At 39.4% G+C, this 17234-nt stretch overlaps 3 protein-coding genes across 3 annotated transcripts; 2 read left to right on the top strand and 1 right to left on the bottom strand.

Moving 5' to 3' along the window:
- Positions 1 to 7698: 7698 nt before the first annotated feature.
- On the bottom strand, positions 7699 to 9112 carry LOC108943428 (ATP-dependent helicase rhp16-like). The gene is made up of 7 exons (XM_070179966.1): positions 9019 to 9112; positions 8795 to 8899; positions 8547 to 8699; positions 8290 to 8378; positions 8136 to 8220; positions 7888 to 7891; positions 7699 to 7793 (listed from the first exon to the last, which is right to left on the bottom strand). Exons 2-7 carry the CDS (start codon positions 8879 to 8881, stop codon positions 7699 to 7701), a joined length of 513 nt encoding a protein of 170 aa, XP_070036067.1. The 5' UTR covers positions 8882 to 8899; positions 9019 to 9112.
- A 1043-nt stretch (positions 9113 to 10155) lies between these two features.
- LOC138895290 (uncharacterized) lies at positions 10156 to 10581 on the top strand. The gene is made up of 2 exons (XM_070179965.1): positions 10156 to 10244; positions 10305 to 10581. The coding sequence occupies exons 1-2, from the start codon at positions 10156 to 10158 to the stop codon at positions 10579 to 10581; spliced, it is 366 nt and encodes a 121-aa protein (XP_070036066.1).
- A 3912-nt stretch (positions 10582 to 14493) lies between these two features.
- On the top strand, positions 14494 to 16554 carry LOC138895289 (secreted RxLR effector protein 161-like). The gene is made up of 2 exons (XM_070179964.1): positions 14494 to 14836; positions 16424 to 16554. Exons 1-2 carry the CDS (start codon positions 14494 to 14496, stop codon positions 16552 to 16554), a joined length of 474 nt encoding a protein of 157 aa, XP_070036065.1.
- The last annotated feature ends 680 nt before the right edge of the window (positions 16555 to 17234 follow it).

The following is a 17234-nucleotide window of genomic DNA, read 5'->3' as shown; positions in this document are numbered from 1 at the left end:
GGTACATGGATAGTGGCTACTCAAAGCACATGACTGGAACTACAAATAATTTCCTTTCACTTAAAGCCCTGCAAGGAGGGAGTGCATCCTTTGGAAATGGAAAAAAGGATACATTCTGAGAGTTGGAAGGATTGGGAAGTCTCTCTCACACTCAATCGAAAATGGGTACTACGTGAACGGGTTGAAGTACAGCTTGCTAAGTATTTTCCAGATCTTTGATAAGGGAAACAAGGTGGAATTTGTGTCAAAAATATGTACAGTCACAAACCTAGTGACTGGTGAGGTGGTGCTAGTAGCAAAAAGATACAAAAATATCTATGTTGCTGATTTTGAGTCTCTGCAGAATGGTGATCTCAACTGTCTAACTGCTATTGATGATGATGCTGAATTATGGCATAGGAGGCTGGGTCATGCAAGCTTCACGTTGCTGAACAAATTGGTCAGGAAGGACCTGGTTCGTAGTCTGCCCAAATTAAGTTTCAAGGATCACAAAGTGTGTGATGCATGTGTAAAAGGCAAGCAAGTCAAATCCTCATTCAAGCCCAAGAAGGAAGTCAGTACCTCAAGGCCACTTGATCTCCTTCACATGGATCTATGTGGATCCATGAGGGTGGCAAGCAGGGGAGGAAAGAAATATATCTTCGTTATAGTTGATGATTACTCCAGATTCACCTGGACTCTGTTTCTCAGAACCAAGGATGAAACCTTTGAAGTATTTGTTGCCTTCGTTAAAAGGATTCAAGTAAAGATGGGTAATAATGTAGCTTGCAGCAGGTCTAATCACTGGACATAGTTCGACAATGCCAAATTTGATGAGTTCTGTACTGAAAATGGTATCACTCACAATTTTTCAGCTCCAAGAACACCTCAACAAAATGGTGTTATGGAGAGGAAGAATAGAACTCTTGAAGACATGGCAAGGACACTGCTTGCTACTTGGTGAACAGGTGCATGATCAGGTCTCTTCTGAACAAGACTCCATGTGAACTGCTGAATGGAAGGAAGCCCAAACTGACACATCTAAGGACTTTTGGGTGTAAATGTTTTGTCCTCAACAATGGAAAGGAAGCTCTTGGAAACTTCGATGCCAAAAGTGATGAAGGAATCTTTCTATGATACTCATCCCAAAGCAAAGCTTACAAAGTATATAACAAAAGGACTCAATGTGTTGAAGAGAGTATACATGTGATTTTTGATGAATCTCACCTCTCGTGTGAGAAGGACAGATGTGTTGACCAAGATGGAGAACATTTATCTGTTCTAGGTGAAGTTATTGACATGGAAAATGGAAAGGCAGACATGATGAGACATGTAAAGGAATCCAGTGAAGATGATGCGAGTACACCTCCATCTATTGGAGAGGAACCTGGTCCTTTGATCACACCAACTGAAGCTGAATAGTTGTTGATGCAGTCCAAGGTACTCTACTTGCTGAAGTAAGAAGCGCCCAAGAACCTCAGTCAGACATACTTGGGTCCTCTGCCAATGAGATTCAGGCACCAAATTGGAAGCACAAAAGCTCACATCCTCTTGGCAACATAATCACCCCTCTTGACTCAGGAATTCAAACCAAATCAAAAGCAAGAAACTCACTTTCCTTTTCAGCCTTTCTTTCCCAAATAGAGCCCAAAAATATCAAAGAAGCGTTGAAAGATGCAGACTGGATCATAGCCATACAAGAGGAGTTGCATCAATTTGAAAGAAACAAGGTATGGCACCTGGTTCCTCAACCTGCAAATCGAACTATCATAGGGACCGGGTGGGTATTCAGGAACAAACTTGATGAGTTTGGAAATACAACAAGGAGTAAGGCAAGGCTTGTAGTTCAAGGCTACAATCAGGAAGAAGGGATTGATTATGATGAAACATTTGCTCCAGTTGCTCGAATGGAAGCTATTAGAATTCTTATTGTCTTTGCATCTCATATGGAGTTGACATTGTTCCAAATGGATGTCAAAAGTGTATTTCTAAATGGCTACCTGAAAGAAGAAGTTTACGTCAAGAAGCCTCCTAGATTTGAGTGTCACGAGCATCCTCAGCATGTATTCAAGCTGGACAAGGCATTGTATGGGCTAAAGCAGGCTCCCCGGGCTTGGTATGAAAGGTTATCAAAGTTTCTTCTAGAAAATGGCTTTACAAGAGGGAAAATTGACAACACTCTTTTTCTGAAGAAAACGAGGGAGGAACCTGCTCAGTGTTCAGGTATATGTTGATGATATCATTTTTGGAGCCACAGCTGACTCTCTTTGTGAAGAGTTTGCAAAACTCATGGGGAGTGAGTTTGAGAGAGGGTGAGTTTGAGATGAGTATGATGGGAGAATTAAATTTCTTCTTGGGACTTCAAATGAAGCAATCTCAAAAGGGAACAATGATAAGTGAGTAGAAGTACATCAAGGAGCTGCTAAAAAGGTTTGACATGGAAACATTAAAGGTTATTGACACTCCTATTGCCACAACTACTCGTCTAGACATGGATGAACCCGGTTCTCTTGTAAATCAAACCATGTATAGAGGGATCATAAGATCACTCTTGTATCTCACTGCAAGCAGACCAAATATTGTGTTCAGCGTGGGCCTTTGTGCAAGGTTTCAATCCAATCCAAAGGAATCTCATCTGAAGGCTGCCAAGAGAATATTGAGATATTTCAAAGGAACGCAGGACCTGGTTCTCTACTATCCCTCAGGTGATAGCTTTGATCTTATTGGGTATGCTGACGTTGATTATACAGGATATCTGGTGGACAGGAAAAGCACGTATTGTGGCACTCACAACTATAGAAGCAGAATATGTAGTAGCTGCCTCTTGTTATGCTCAATTGCTGTGGATCAAACAGCAGTTGGAAGACTTTAGAGTATTCTATGATTGTGTGCCTCTCTTGTGCGACAATACAAGTGCACTCAATATGGCCAAAAATACAGTCCAACATAAGAGGACCAAGCACATTGATGTACGTTATCACTTCCTCAGAGACAATGTTGAAAAAGGGCTCATCTGTATGAAGTTTTGCAGCACTGAAGATCAGATTGCAGACATCTTCACCAAAGCTCTGAGCAGAGAACATTTTGAAAGAAATCGTCTAGCACTGGGGTTGATAAAACCCAACTGAGAACCTGGTCCCTCGATGATTGGTTATGAAAGAAATGTAGAGGTAAAATTAGCTAAAAGTGTTTTCTGGCAAAGTCTAACTCATTTTTATACTGTTACAAGTAAACACGCATGATGATTACAGAGCAGCTGATGTAGTGCATGTCGGTAAAAGGGGTTAAGCTTACATTTGCAAGACCTGTCAGGGAACCTGGTTCTCTTGACACAGGTTAGTAGCTTCTTTATTCTCTCATGCACAATTTTGAACGGTTAAAACAAGTGCCACATCATCAATATGTCAGCTTCTTTTTCTTTGCGTCCTTTGAACCCAAACATCTCACCCATTGAGAATCGACCCAACTCCCAAAACTGCCGCCCTTTCTTAACCGGTCCCTTATCCATCATAAATACATCTATCACTTTCACAACTCCTCCCATCAAATTTCAAAACCCCATTCTTCTGCCTCTCTTAAAACTGCCAAATCCCTTCTCTTCTTCTCACCATGGTTGAAAATCAAACAACCTCGAGTGTTCCAAGTGACATCCCCATTGAATCCTCACCTGTTGAAACATCGATATTAGACTCCTCACCCCACACCACTACTAACCAAAATCCTAGGACAGAGTCACCCCCATATTCCATCTCCTCTCCAACCCACTCGAGTTCTGGTTCTCATAGGAGTCACAAAATCTTGACTCCCAAAAGATTTGTAGCCCAGAGCCCTTCTCCTACTTCGCCGGAAAAAAGGGGATGAATAGAGTACAAAGAAGAAAATCAGGAAATTTCAAGTTCGCCTATGAAAAAGGAGCCAAAGGTAGATCAGACCGATAGTTCTGAGAAGTTTGACTCAACAAAGACTGCTCCTGATCTTGTGTCCATAGGTAACACTCCTTCCTCTACTGAGTTTTTCATGGATGTACAAGAGAAAGAAGCAATAGAGAATATGCTATCTATAGCTAATGAAGGGGTTGTTATAGAAAGAAGTGCGGATGGGTCTGAGGCTCAGGGGGAAGAGTCTAAAACTATGGTAGAGGGTAGAGAGCTTGTGCCTGTTGAACAGTCAGCACAGGACAATACTACTGGGGTAACAACTGAGGGATCTGATCCCTCCTCAAGGGATCCAACTCAGGGATCCTCTCAAGAACCCCAGGTTAGTATTGATCCTGCTCCCTTCCCTCATTTCGATGCTGAGCCTTTGTCTGTGATTGTGTCTGAGATGAGATATGATTCTAAAGAAGTAGTTTGGGAAAGTGAAAAGGATTCTGATGACATGCCAATTGCTAGCTTGACTAGGCATAGACCAATGGTTGCTCAAGAGTCTACTCCTAAGCGACCTACTACAAGGTTGCAAAGGAAGGAGGCTCTTGAGTCTACACTTAAGAATAGCCAAGCTAAGTCAAGGAGAAGAAAATTAGTGAAAGATGGGAAATTTGTAAGCGAGAAGACAGTGCCAGTTGTGTATGTGGATGATGAAATAGAAGAGGAACCTGGTTCCTTGACTATAAAGCACTCACAAAAGCATGGTCTCCCCAAGCCTAAAGGGGGATCTTCTGTGTCTGCTAAAAGTCTGAACAAGTTTGATGATGCTGTCGCTAGTGAAAATGTGATGAAAGAATCTGGTGATAAGTTGGTAGAAGAGTCTGCTGCCAGGGTGATAGAAGAATTGGGTGAAAAGTCTGTGAAGTCTGATGAAAAAGGAAAGAATGTTTGCAAGTCTACTAAGAGAAAAGTTGATACGGATGAGGAACCTGGTTCCTCAAAGAAGGCCAGAGTGGGTAATCCAAGGAGTGCTGGGAAAGAGAGGTTAAGAAGTCAAAAGATGCTGTGGGGCCGCACATTTACCCCTGAAATCTTGGAGGAGGCTGGTATGAGACAATTGGTTGAGATCTGTGAGTTCCAACAGTGGACACATTTGTTCACAAGTGATGCTTCAAAGGTGTATGAGTAGGAAGTTCAAAGTTTCTATACTAACCTCTTCAAAGTTGAGGATGATCACATCTGCGTGCTGGTGAATGGAGTTGACATGGTAATGGACTCTGCTTTGCTGGGATCTATTTTGGGTGTGCCTGTTGAAGGGCTGTCTAGTGTTCAGGGATCTTGTTCTCAAAGTTTCAGAAACGCCACCCTGAAGGACAGAGCAATTCACCAAGGGGAACGGGTATAGAAGAAGGCCCTCCTTCCAGTGTTCCAACTGTTATTTGAGATGGTAAACAAGGTCTTGCTCCCTCATGCTGAGAGAAGATCTATTACTTCTCGTGCAGACCTGTTCCTCATGGAAGCACTGGACAACTTCACTACCATCAACCTGCCTGGGATCATGATAGAGCACATGCAAAAAGTGGCAGATTTTAAAGATGGTAACCATGGGCTGCCTTATGGGTTCCTTCTCACCAAGTTCTTTGAGTACTTTAAGGTTCCTATGGGACAAGCTAAAGTGGGCACTAAGAAGCAAACTTTCTCCAAGTCCACTCTGGAAGAATGTGAGTGCATTGATAGGGCTGGAGGAGTTGGAAGCACTTCTACCATTTCTCAGTTGATCAACGCTCAGAACAGTGCTACTGCTGAGATAAGGCAGTTGAAAGCAAGGAATGCTATTCTTGAGAGTTAGTTGAGTCAGCTTCAGGAGGCACCTGGTTCCAGTATCTCTCAAACTGAAGAGGTTGCCCATCTGACCAAGGAAATGCTAAGCTCAAGAAACAGCTGGAGGACCTGAAAGAGAAACTGTTCAATGAGCAAATATCGGTGAATGCTCGAATGGATCTCGTCCTCCAAACCCTTGCCTCTGCCTCTAAGACCTCTCCTTCCAGTGCTCCCTAAATAATGTCCCCTCAGTGTCAAGCCTTAAGTATTAGTTTTCCAATGATTAGTTTTTTTTATGATGTTTATGGTATTTGTTTTTGTTGTTCTGAATTGTGGATGGTTGTCAGTAACAGTGACTCTGCTCCCTGTTTTCAAATCCAAATTGTTTAATGGAAGCTTTTCCATTTTTGCTGTGTATGTCTTGCTCTTTATGCTCTATTTTTAGTCATGTTGTGTGTACACAAGTGGCATGAGTTAACTCAATCTAGACTTCTTTATGCTATAAGCCTATTACTAATCTTTTTATGATGTCAAAAGGGGGAAAATAATTCAGGGGGAACAGGATGGGAAATAGATTAAGGGGGAATTCAGGAAATGCTGGTTCTTATGGGGAACTTGATTATAAATTTGTCACCATCAAAAAGGGAGAAATTAATAGGCTATATGTATATCCCTGTTATATTTTTATGATCTAACAAACTTACTGTCAAGAACCAGATAAGGAACCTGTTACACATTCTTAAGACCTTAAGATCAAAAGGTTCTAGCTTGGGATATGGTTCAACTCTTCAGAGTCAAAGGAACAACAGAGGGAACAGATAGCTACCATTTCCCAAGGAAACTGCACAAGTCAACTGCCCCAGCTGTAAAACTGCTGCCTGCACACGCTATAGTGCAAAAACAGTACAACAGTCAACTTTATGGGGAGTGTGTTTTACCTACCTTGCTTACATCATACTAGTGATGTCACAAATGCATTATTAACATCAAAGAAGGTAAAACAAATTACTTGTTCACTTAGAGAATTCATTCAAGCTCTCACACAGTCATTGATCATCAAGCAATCAATTCTCAAGTGCATCAAGAACAAAGAACAACACTACTACGGACCAGTTCCCCATAGCAAGTCATTGTATGTCCTTAGTTGAGTTGTAACTTTATAATAGTTCTTCAATTGTAATTCTCACTTAGCTTGTTTAGAAGTATTCTGTAGGAAACCCTTTGTAAACCTTAAACCTTTGCGTTTGAGTCTTGGCTAGAGTTAGTCGAGTTGTAAAGTCTTTGTAATAGAGTTATTACAAAGTGGCTTGTAATAGAGTATTACAAGTTAGTGAGGGATTAAGAGGTTAATTCCTAGGTTGCAGAGGTTGTAATCTAAAAGTTGCTCAGTAGTGAAGTTGAAATCCTATAAGGGTAGGTCGTGGTTTTTAATCCCGTTGAGCTAGGAATTTTCCACGTAAATATTCTCTTATCATTTACTTACTGTAGTGTGCGTGTGTTCTAGTGGAACTGATAGAGAACCTGGTTCTCTATAGAGTTTGGTGGACCCTTATATTCTATTACGAAGTAACTCAAGAATTCCATCAAAACCTTAGCAGATAGATAAGTTGTTTCCACGTTGGACTACTGAACGACAGGTTCAAACATCGCATCCTTCATTTGCATGTAAATCTTTCTTTAGTCCGGGATTTTCAAGAAAAGTTCAGTAACGATTATTTATAGTATGAGAAATAGATGAGAAGTCAAAGATTCTAACAAAGAATAGGCCTATCTGCACCAAATTTGCGAAAAAATTGAAAGGGGCCTAAAGTTGGAAACTATCATTGTATATGTAATAGTAACAGACCAAAAGAAAATAGAGAAGCACATTTCCATGACCTTGCCTTGAGGTATGCATTCAGATACACTTTTTATCATGCACAAAGTTAAAATGGTTAAATGGAAGGCCACCTTTGGAAACAACTAGAACAATTTACAATTGATAAAGCTAATCACTGTGATTCAGAAGCAACAGAAACTCGCTCTGGATAGATCAAACACCAGATAGCCTAAGGGCAAATGTCAGAACACTAGGTACAATTTTTTTGCTAGAAGCTATGCAAAGCATATGAGAATTTGTTTGCCAAACTGAAGAAAAAGAAAACATTTAAAAGTGACTATAAAATAGGAATTCCAAGTCTGACTTTGTTAGCTTTCCTAATGCATTTGAAGAACCACCGACTGTCCTGCAATCAAAAAACTTGGAAATTTCAGTTTGTCAGAGGAAAAACAAACAGTTATGGAAAAATAGTTTTCTAAAAGAAAAAAAGCGGAGAAGGGAGAGGATAGGAGCAAAGAAATGAACTAGAAAGCAAAATGCAACAAAAAGGTTGTCAATAACAAAATTTCAGCGGAAAAATCATCAAATGCTTTATCCTTTAGTCAAATACATATGCAACCATATAAACGACTGTAAGAAAAAGAAAGTACTTGCCCTTCAAAATATAGTTTCCTATTCTCTTGTAACTCTAACATCGTTTCTTCAATTGTATCCTCAATTACAAATCTCACAATCCTGCAAAATTAGAAAACAACAATCAGCTCCATTTAATAGCATCCAGAGTAGATGTAATGCAAAACACACCTGACTGGTTTATGTTGCCCTACTCGATGGATTCTATCTTGGGCTTGCCGCTCCACTGCAGGATTCCACCAAGGATCCATCAAGAAAACCTAGCATAGATCAAGAGATGAGCCACCTAACATGACATGTATCATCTTCTTATTCAACAGATAATCTGAACAGTAATAGGAATGCAACACTAGATATGCACAAGCCTTTTAGAATTTGGAATGGTTACGGGAGACGGCGTACACAAAGTAAGAACGTAGACCCCTTACATGTGATGCAACTGTAAGATTGATGGCAACACCTCCATCTTTCAAGCTTTTAAGAAGTATCCTGCATTCTGGATCCGCAGTAAATGTAGTAACTACAACATGTCTTTCAGCCATAGACATGGATCCAACTAGTGGAACACAATTGATGTCCGACTACAAATACATACAAGATAAGCTTCTTTTTGTTACAGATAGAAAAAAGGAGCTAGGGGAAAGTAGGAAGGGAGAAAAGTATCTTTATATCTTACCTTCTGAAGAGAATAGTGTATCAAGTCCAAAAACGATGTGAACTGGCTAAAAACTATTCCTTTTGCAGAATCGTCTCTTTCAACCATGAACCTAATTTCTTCCCTCTACATTCAATAAAAGTAGAAATGAACATCAAACTTGTATTGTGCAGACCCCCTCAGTTTTCGAAGAAGAAAAGCAAACTAAGGAGCATATGATGATAAAGTATAAGGTAATTGCATACCAAAACTTCTATTTTAGTGCTTGTCTGGAATTCATCGAGCTGGATTTTGTTCAATATACTTGAGGACCTAAACCCTTTGACAGTAGGCTTAAAAATAAAAAAAGGCTGAAAATGTGGCACTTAGATAATGGTTCAGATCCAAAACTTTTAGATTCACTCGCCTCTTTTATGTGTAAAACAGGTGCACGCCATGTGTCAAAAGTGGTGTGTTTCAGCTATGTTGGCCCAAGTGAAGGTTAGTTTTGAATAGTGACAAAGGAAGCTCAGGCATGAACCAGGTCCATCCCTTGTATATATAGATACGGGCAGATTCGAGCATGTGGGATGCACGCGAAGGAGATAAGCTTAACTTGGTATAATTTATATCTCTTGATCGAAAAGGTTGCATAATTGATAAGGAGAAGGACTCCTTACTCAAAGAGAACACTATCCAAGATAAGGGAGGAGTTAGAAGTTGAGATCAACTAGAACTCTTCTACCAAGGAAGAGAAGCATTAGAACTCTAGTTATTTCTTCATCTACTAACTCTATATATTGCAGGATGTTCTCATGCTACAGCGATGCACAAAAGCAGAAGTTAAACATGAATTAAGAGCAAAATAGCAAGGCATTTTGCAAGCAATTCGTGTGTGATTCAAGTGTGCAAACCTGAAGCTACATGAACTAGATAGAACAACTAGTTCCAAGTGTCTGTCTTTTATTCTAGTTCAATTGTAGTAGGTGTTTTCATATTGTACCTTTCAGCTTTATCTAGAGGCAATTGTAATAGGTACTCAGAGTATTCAAGTTAGAGTTAACTTGAAGTTGTCGCAGCAGTTAGAGGCTGGTTGCCACAACGGGGTTAGAGTTAATCCTAGGTTTACAAAAGTGTTTTGTAAATGCAGTTTTTGGCTCAGTGATTTATTGAAGAGTTTGGAAAAATCCTAGTGAGAAGTAGGTCGTGGTTTTTTTACCTTTTGAGCCAGGTGTTTTTCACGTAAAATACTTGTGTTCTTTACTTTTAGCATTTACTATTTCAGCAATAGTATGTTAAGGAACACTTAGAAGAACCATGTCCTTCCATAATCAGTTTAAGTAAAAAATTGGACACCACACAAATCACCCCCCCCCCCCCCCGTGTGGTATTGAAGTTAAAACATGAATTGGTATCAAATAAGGTTATCCTTGAAGAGGCTAACACCTTTGGAAAAGATCAAGATGATTGCACCACCTGGAAAATGGGAAAGGCAATCCATTGCTAGGACACCACTCTTCAATGACTAGTATTACTCTTGGTGGGAAAACAGGATGAGAGATCATATCATAGGAGAAGACTATAAACTATGGGACATTGTCACAGATGGCCCACTGGCTACCATGAAGATAAATGCCGAAGGAGAAGAGGTGGCAAAGACAAGAGCTGACTGCACTCCTGACGACTTGAGAAAATGGGAGAAGAATGCTAAAGACAAGAAATGGCTTGTTTGTGGACTCGGTCCAGATGAGTACAGTAGAATCCAAAGCTATACCACTGCTAAGAAAATCTGGGATACTTTGCAAATGGCCCATGAAGGAACACCTTAAGTGAAGAGGTCCAGAGGAACACTACTATATTCTCAATATAAGAATTTCACCGTGAAGGAAGGGAAAACCATCCAAGAGATGTATACAAGGTTCACCATACTGACAAATGAACTTAAGTCTCTTGGAAGGATTATTTCTGAAGAAGACAAAGTTGAGAAAATTTTGACAAGGGTTCTGCCAGTTACTTGGGAGAGCAAAATCACTGCCATTGAGGAATCAAAGAACATTGACACTCTTAATTTGGATGAGCTAATTGGAAATCTCACTACTTATGAACTTAGAAGGCAAACCATGAAGATGGACGTACCCAAGCAGGAAAAGGAGCCTGGTACTCAAAATCACTGAAGGTTCTGATCTAGAAGATGATGAAATGGCTATGATCACAAAAGACTTCAAGAAGTACCTAAAGAGAGGAAAGGGTCCTTCAAGAAGTGGAAGCTACAGCAAACCAAAAACTCCTGAAAGGCAAACTAATGAGGGATGCTACAAGTGTGGTAACACTGATCATCACATCAAGAACTGCCCTCAATGGGAAATTGAATGGAAGAAGGAAAGAGCTGAACGAAGAAACAGGAAGAAGGAACAGGTTCAACCCAAGAAGAACAAAGGATCAACAAAGGCTATGGTTGCTGCTTGGGGAGAAAGCTCAGATGATGAAGATGGAGATGAACAAGCACTTATGGCCATTGGAGAATCTGATGAGGAATCTAAGGTAAGTGTAATTCATCTCAAAGACAAGATTAAATTTTTGTCTAAAGAAAGGCTATCTGAATTACTTCTAGATTTCATTGATGAATCTGAGGATGTAAACAATGAAAACGAACAGCTGTCTAAGGAATGTGTAATTTTGAAAGCAAAGTGTAAGAACCTGAAACTTAGGGTTAGTGAGACTATAAGTGAAAATACTGCATTAAAGAACCAGTTTCATGCATTTGAATCAAATGTCCTAGAACTTAGATCTGAAAATTTAAAACTGAAATTAGGAACAAGTAAGAAGACAACTGATTGCACACAACTCACTCTAGAAGAAAATGTAGGTAAACTAAAAGATGAGTTGTATAAGAAGTATGAGCAGGTTAGAATTTTGAAAGAGGATCTAGGCAAAGTCAAGCATGAACTAGACAGAACTTGTAAATGGAACAGGTCCTCTGATGCACTTTCATGGCTACAGGAATATCATAGTAGCAATAGAAGAGGACTTGGCTTTGGGAATATGCCACCTAAATGGGATCCCAAAAGCAAGTACCTTACACTTTCTGAGAACAAGATTTGTACTCACTGTGGTAAAACAGGTCACTATAAAAGTGAATGCAATTCAAAAGAAAAGGAAAGCCAAAAGAACAAAGAATTTGTTCGATGGAGGAATAGGCTACCAAGTTGGGCTAAAAGGAATCTGATTCATTCTTTTGCCTACATAAAGGGACCCAAACTAGTTTGGGTTCCTAAGTCTAACCCCTGATTTTCTTTTGCAGGTCCAAGTGAAGAGGAGCAACCAAATATGGTACATCGATAGTGGTTGCTCAAAGCATATGACAGGAAGCAAGAACTAGTTCATTTCACTTGAGGACCTCAAATGAGGTAATGTCTCCTTTGGAAATGGGAAGAAAGGTGAGATCATTGGGGTTAGAAAGGTAGGTAAGACTCATTCTCACTCTATTGAGAATGTCTACTTGATAGATGGCCTAAATACAGTCTAATCAATGTATCACAACTGTATGATAGAGGTAACTTGGTAGAATTCACCTCTACCAAATGTTTTGTGATTAATCTTACTACTGACAAGATTGTTTTGCAGGGAAAAAGAGTGAAAAATATATATATTATAGATCTGTCCACACTTTCAGAAAACGAACTCACTTGCTTAAGTGTGTTGGACAATGATCCCCTCCTTTGGCACAAGAGACTTGGACATGCAAGTCTGAGTCAACTCAACAAATTAGTCTCTAAGGACCTGGTGATAGGGTTGCCTAACATCAAGTTCAAGGAAGACAAAGTGTGTGAGGCTTGTTCAAGGGGGAAGCAGGTAAGATCCTCTTTTAAATGCAAGAAAGTGGTAAGCACCACCAGGACGATGGAACTGGTCCATATAGATCTCTGTGGTCAAATGAGAACATTCAGAAGAGGTGGTAAAAGATATGTAATGGTGCTTGTTGATGATTACTCTAGGTTTACTTGGACATTATTTTTAACATCTAAAGATGAAGCATTTGACATGTTCACTTCTTTTGTTAGAAAAACTGAGAAACAACTAGGTATTCAACTTGCATCAATTAGGTCTGATCATGGCACTGAATTTGAGAATGCTAAATTTGCTGAATTTTGTGATGAGCATGGCATAGATCATAATTTCTCTGCTCCTAGGACTACACAACAAAATGGAGTAGTTGAAAGAAATAATAGGGCACTTGAAGATATGGCTAGGACTATGCTTCTTTCTGGTAAACCGCCTCATAGCTTCTGGGTAAAAGCTGTAAATACTGCATGCTACATCATAAATAGGTGCATGACTAGACCTCTTGTAGAGTAGACTCCCTATGAGTTACTTAAAGGTAGAAAACCAAATATATCCCATCTTAGGACATTTGGATGCAAGTGCTTTGTGCACAACAATGGTAAAGACTCTCTAGGCAAGTTTGATACCAGAAGTGATGAGGGAGTATTCTTGGGATATTCTTCACATAGCAAAGCTTACAAGGTCTATAACAAAAGAACTATGTGTGTTGAAGAAAGTGTTCATGTGATTTTTGATGAAACTAATATTTTTCTGAGAGACAGGAACATGATGATGAGGCAATTGGGCTGGTAAGAAATTTAAATGAAACCACAGCCCAGACTGAAGCTGCACTGGAAGAAGGAACAGGTGATGGAACAACTTCTTCCTCCTGGAGCAACATGACAAGGGGAAGAGAACTAAGAGGAAATGATCCCCAAACCTCAATGGAACCTGTCCATGAACCTGTTCCACAACAACAAAACACTAAAGGAACATCAAGGGGAAACTAGTTGGTTGTAAAATCTTACAAGTATCAGAGTTCTTATCCCATTAAGAACATAATTACTAATCCAACCTCTAAAATCAAAACCAGATCTTCATTAAAGAATCTTTGTGCTTTTGATGCTTTTTTATCTCTTATTGAACCTAAAAACGTTACCGAGGCTTTGTAGGATGCAGACTGGGTAAATGCAATGCAAGATGAACTCAACTAATTTGAAAGGAGTCAAGTTTGGCATCTGGTATCAAGGCCTAAGGACAGATCAGTAATTGGCACAAAATAGGTCTTCAGAAACAAACTTGATGAAGATGGAACAATTACAAGGAACAAGGCAAGATTGATGGTTCAAGGATATAGCCAAGAGGAGGGCATAGACTATGATGAAACTTTTGCTCCAGTTGCAAGGTTGGAAGCAATAAGACTCCTCTTAGCCTTTGCTGCTTACATGGAATTCACCCTTCACCAGATGGATGTCAAGAGTGCCTTCCTCAATGGCTATCTAAAGGAAGAAGTGTTTGTCAAGCAACCTCCGGGGTTTGAAAGCAAGGAGAGTCCTGATCATGTGTACAAACTTGACAAAGCACTTTATGGGCTCAAGCAGGCTCCAAGAGCATGGTATGAATGATTATTAAAGTTTTTGCTTGAGCATGACTACAAGAGAGGTAAAATTGACAATACTTTATTCTTAAAAGAAAAAGGTAAAGATCTCTTGGTAGTTCAGATATATGTTGATGATATAATATTTGGAGCAACTACTGATAAGTTAAGTAAAGAATTTGCTAAACTAATGGGGAGTGAATTTGAAATGAGCATGATGGGTTAGCTTAATTTCTTTTTAGGATTAAAAATTAAATAAAATTCAAATGGAACTATGATCCATCAGCAGAAGTATGTAAAAGCGTTGCTTAAAATGTTTAAAATGGAAGATTCCAAAGAAATTGACACTCCTATTGCAACAGCTACAAAGTTGGATATAGATGAACCCGATTCATCTGTTGATCAAAAGTTGTATAGGGAAATGATTGGCTCATTGTTGTATCTCACTGCTAGTAGACCTAACATTATTTTCAGTGTAGCCCTTTGTGTAAGATTTCAGGCAAATCCGAAGGAGTCTCACTTGACTACTGTCAAGAGAATTTTGAGATATCTAAAAGGCACCACTGATCTTTGTCTATGGAATCCAAAAGGTGGTAATTTCAATCTAGTGGGATATGCGGATGCTGATTATGCAGGTTTTCTTGTGGATAGAAAGAGCACCTCAGGTATGGCACACTTTCTTGGCTCATGTCTTGTGTCTTGGACTACCAAAAAGCAAAATTTAGTGGCCTTATCTACTGCTGAAGTTGAGTATGTTGCTGCTGCTTCATGTTGTGCTCAATTGTTGTGGATCAAACAGTAATTAATGGACTTTAGAATTGATGTTGGTTGTATCCCCATTTTTGTGATAACATTAGTGCTATTAGTATGACCAAGAACATGGTTCATCACAAGTGAACTAAGCACATAGATGTTAGGCATCACTCTTTTAGGGATAACTATGAAAAGGGTTTGATAACTGTGGAATTTTGTACTACTGACAAGCAAATAGCTGACATCTTCACAAAAGCTCTAAGTAGAGATCACTTCGAAAGGAACATGTTAGAATTAGGGATGATTACGATCACCTAAAAGGACCAGTTCAAAAATTCACATTGAAAAAAAAAATTGGTTAGAAAATCTGTAAATTGCTCAGTCTCATACTTTCAATAGTATACTCTTGTGCCATGTGCTAAAATGATTCATTAATCTCTAATGTTATTTTTTCTATTTTGGAAAATTTAAACTTGCACAAGACAATTCTCAGTGAAGAACCTGGTTCATCAAGATTACTCGGTATGTTTTCTACACTCTACATAATTTGAAATAATAATATTTGGATCATGAGTAGAGTCCTACTTAATTCCAAACTCTTTTAGACTTATCTGTTACAAATGAACCAGTTTCATTCAAAAGACTCCTAACCGAATTGAAGTACCTAGATTCTAGGGATACACTCCAAAGTCTTTTCAAAGCTGAAATTTAGTTTGATTAGACTTCTAAAAGTTTGAAAAGCTACTGTTACCCCATTAATTAATCCTCTTTAAATTGATCAGCATTATTGTTTTCTTCACTCCTTCTTTTTCAAGACGTCAAATACTCTCCATCTTCTCTCATCTTCCAAACACAATCCAATTCTCTTCTCTCCCATACCCAAGCATATAAATGGCTAACACTCCTGAAAATCCTTCATCCCCACCCAAGGAAATCACACCCACACCATCTATCACACATTCAACCACACCTCTGTCTAAAAAAGGAAGAACTAAGATGCTTGCTCGCAAGACTGTAGCAGGGAGTGCATTATCTAAGAAATTAGATAAACAATAGGATAGCCAGGTCCAAGAATCTCAGAAATCTGAAGACTCATTTAAATCTGCTACTAAGGGGGAAGAAACGATTTCTTCTGAAACTGAACATGTATCTTCTGGCCCTAAATCTACTCCTGAGACAATTTCTGAAGTTGATACAAATTTGAAAAATAGGTTTGTGCTGGTAGGGTCTATAGCAGGTGTTAAAACTACAGAGTCTAGAGAAGTTGGTAGTAAAAATAAAAAGGAAAAATAAAAAAAGAGCAAGGGAGTTAGGAGTGTTGTGAGGGGAAAGGGTAAAAGAGTGGTTGATTCTTACTTCCTACTGTATTTCATTTATTGGACCACTAGGAGGTGTCGATGTAGACCCCTCGTCACTACTTCTCCGGGGTTAGGCTAGATACTTACTTGGTACGCATTGATTTACGTACTCATGCTGCACTTGCTGCACTTATTGTGCAGATACATATATCTCTGGTGGTCTTATGGGTGTGAAGGCGCAGCTATTACGGGGAGTTTATAGTGAGTTGCAATCTATTATGATTCGCAGCATACAGAGTCTCCATCAGCATTATTTATATTCTCCTGTCTAACTTGTATTCCGGACAAATGCCACCCACTCCTATTAGTTTAACCAAAGATACATGTGCAATGGTTGTTTGGGGAGAAATATTTGCTGGAGTAGAGAAGAGTGTAAAAACAACAGGAGGAAGTGGGTCTGGCAAAGCTGCTGAAGGGCTGGTTCAACTTGGGAAAAATAGAGATGAACCTATTTCATCTGAATAGGAAACCCCCGCAGACCTACTGAGAAGAGTGACTGAGAGTTATAATCCAAAGAAGAAAGGAAGTTCAAAGGCTAAAACCCCTAGCACTACTAGCGCTAACAAGAAAAGGAATGCTGCTCCTTCTGTTACTATTAAAATTCCTCCCACAAGAGGAAGAGCCACAAGAAGTCAGCTAAAGCAGAATGAGGCAGAACTACAGAAATCCTTAGAAGAAAGTAGAAGAAAAGCAGTTGCTAAGGGAAAGAAAAAGGTGGATGAGCCTGTTGAGGCTATTGACATTGATGAGATGGACCTGGTCCTTCGAGATGAAGATGAGACTGAAGAAGTGGAGGTTCTGACTCCCAAAGCCAAGAAAGCCAAGACGTCCACTAAGAAGTCTGTTTTAGAGTCAAAGTCTGCTGAACCATCCACATTGGCAAAAAGAACAAGGTCTGCTGTGAAGTCAAAACAAGTGAACAATGTTGAAGAAAAGGAATGGATTGGAGAGG

This window comes from Nicotiana tomentosiformis, chromosome 7 (genome assembly GCF_000390325.3).
Source record: "Nicotiana tomentosiformis chromosome 7, ASM39032v3, whole genome shotgun sequence".
NCBI classification, from domain to species: domain Eukaryota; kingdom Viridiplantae; phylum Streptophyta; class Magnoliopsida; order Solanales; family Solanaceae; genus Nicotiana; species Nicotiana tomentosiformis.
This window is presented reverse-complemented; position numbering and strand designations above follow the sequence as displayed.